The 2097-nt window shown below is 63.0% G+C and overlaps 2 protein-coding genes across 2 annotated transcripts in view; both read right to left on the reverse strand.

Moving 5' to 3' along the window:
* Window positions 1-229: 229 nt before the first annotated feature.
* Window positions 230-893, reverse strand: LOC103807657 (regulator of G-protein signaling 9-binding protein-like). Its single transcript, XM_009080399.1, has 2 exons — window positions 749-893; window positions 230-663 (listed from the first exon to the last, which is right to left on the reverse strand). The coding sequence occupies exons 1-2, from the start codon at window positions 891-893 to the stop codon at window positions 230-232; spliced, it is 579 nt and encodes a 192-aa protein (XP_009078647.1).
* A 958-nt stretch (window positions 894-1851) lies between these two features.
* TNNC2 (troponin C type 2 (fast)) overlaps window positions 1852-2097 on the reverse strand; it is a gene marked incomplete at its 5' end in the record, with an annotated part of 825 nt that continues 579 nt past the window's right edge. Inside the window, 2 exons of the mRNA XM_009080400.1 lie at window positions 1852-1883; window positions 1962-2097. The exon at window positions 1962-2097 is cut by the window's right edge and continues 1 nt beyond it. Coding sequence (XP_009078648.1) covers window positions 1852-1883; window positions 1962-2097 — 168 coding nt within the window. The remainder of the gene's footprint in view (window positions 1884-1961) is intronic.

Raw genomic sequence — 2097 nt, forward strand, 5'->3', positions numbered from 1 at the left:
AGGAGCCATCGGTGAGGGTGGGGAGGGAGGGATGCTGCCCCCCTGTGGGGTAACCGGGGCTTTGTCAACATTTGGGGGGCACAGAGTGGACCCATTCCCTCTGCAAGGTGGGGACAGCCCTCAGCATTGTCTGCACAGGCAGAAGAACAGGGACTGGGGAGGTATATAGGGCACCTGTCCCCTGCTCTAACAAGGAGTGCCAGCTCTGCTGCCTCCTCTTGCTCTTTGCTCAGAGCACCCCACAGCAGTGCCCAGCACGGGACCCTCCCCAGTTCCCCCCGACTGCAGTGCTGCCTTTCCCTGCTGGCTGTGTGGTCTCTGTGGCTTCCACTGTCCATGGCGGAATGTTGGCTCTGCTCTCCATCTCTGCCAGCATGACCCTCACCTGCTCAATCTCCTCCTCCAAGCACTGGGTGGCTGGGGGCTGCACTGGACACCCCGCTCGCCGGCCAGGCAGTTGCCAGCCCCCTAGCCCAGTGTGCAGTGGGGCCACACCACCCCCCTGCGTGGAGAAGAGCTGGCAGAGGTGGTGGGCACGGTGCAGGTCCTGCAGGAAGAGCTCCAGGGTGGAGAGGAAGAGCACCCACAGTCGCTCCAGCTCCCGCCGCTCCAGTGGGCTCAGTGGTGTCTGCTGCAGCCCTGCCAGCAGCACCCGCCGCAGCCCTGCAGGATGGAGGGCCCTGCAGCCCCTGCATGGCCCTGGCGTGGACTCTGCAGCTGCTGCCCAGTGCAGCCACCCCCTCCTTACCGGTGCTGAGCTCACGGGCCTCTGTGCTCCTCCTGCACCGCTCCTCCCGCAGCCGAGGGCCATCGCTGCTGCCCCCAAGCTGCAGCACCAGCTGTCGGTGTCCAGCTGTGGCTTTGCAGAGGGCAGCCTGGGCTGTGGTACACATCCCCACTGCTCCCCGTGCACGGCATACATCCCCTCTGCCTGGTGCCATTGCACCCTGTGAGAACAGGGCAGTCAGGATGCCTGTGGTGGTCCTTGGCTCTCTGAGGCTCTCAGCTTCCCTGTGCCACAGTGCTGTGCTGTAGGGATGTGACTGGCTCTGAGCTGTATCCTGCCAGCTGCATAGGCAGTCCCACCCATCTCGGCCTGGGGGCTGTGCCCCCCTTGTTGCCTGCTGTGCTCCGCCCCAGCTGGTCCCCAGGGAGCTGTGATGCCTGGCAGGCTAGCACAGCCTGTCCAGGCACAGAGGTTCCAGCATCACCTTGACCCCACAGGGAGGGGGTGGCTGCTGCCCTTTCACCTTATAGCCAGGTCCTCTGTGCTTCTCTGGGTGGGAGATTGAGGTCCCAGTGTGGGGCAAATGGTGGTGGCTCCCCAGAACCCCTGCTGTCCCGCGGCCCTGCATTGAAGCAGGAGTCTTGGGGCCAGGGCTGCACTCCCCCACCCGCTGACGTGTGAACCAGTTGTTTTGGATGGAAACTCTGAGCTCAGCGCTGGCATCTGTCCAGCAGCCCGTGGGAACCACAGCCCTGTGCTGCCCTTGCAGTCCTGGAGTGTGGCCCCGTGGCATGAGCTCATCTGGCATGAGGCACCCACCAGGCACAGTCCCCTCCCTGGGGAGTGGGGCAGGGGCATGGTGTCTCAGTCCCCTCCCCGTGCACACCCAATAAAGTCCTGGACCAGCAGCTCAAGCCTTTCCTCTTTTATTGAGGCATGAATTGAAGCCACAGATGACAGACAGGAGGAAAAGCGCAGCCGCCAGTGGTGGGATGAGACTGGGGCCCTGGCACAGAGCAGGGTCTCAGCCAGTGCCAGGGGCTGGGTGCTGCAGAGCTGCTGCTCCCTGAGCTGCAGGGGAGCAGGGCTGGATGCAGCAACCAGCCTGAGGAATGTCTGGTCCTTTACTGCACGCCCTCCATCATCTTCAGGAACTCTGCAAGAGAGCAGTAACCTCAGCCCACAGCCCTGCCCAGGTGCACAGCATGAGCACATGGCCAGGGTCATTGCTCACCATCGAAGTCAATGCGGCCATCGTTGTTCTTGTCCGAGTCCTTCATCATGTCCTCTATGTCCTCATCAGTGACAGGCTCCCCGGTGGCCCTCAGGATCTCACCCAGCTCCTCAATGTCGATGAACCCATCTGCATT

This window comes from Acanthisitta chloris, unplaced genomic scaffold (genome assembly GCF_000695815.1).
Source record: "Acanthisitta chloris isolate BGI_N310 unplaced genomic scaffold, ASM69581v1 scaffold30708, whole genome shotgun sequence".
Classification (NCBI taxonomy): Eukaryota; Metazoa; Chordata; class Aves; order Passeriformes; family Acanthisittidae; genus Acanthisitta; species Acanthisitta chloris.

Excerpts from the sequence above, each read along its gene's own strand:
- LOC103807657 (XM_009080399.1), bottom strand. The coding sequence starts at position 893 with ATGTGTACCACAGCCCAGGCTGCCCTCTGCAAAGCCACAGCTGGACAC. Across the intron at positions 664-748 it reads GGCCCGTGAGCTCAGCACCG|GGCTGCGGCGGGTGCTGCTG; the intron begins GTAAGGAGGGGG and ends TCCATCCTGCAG.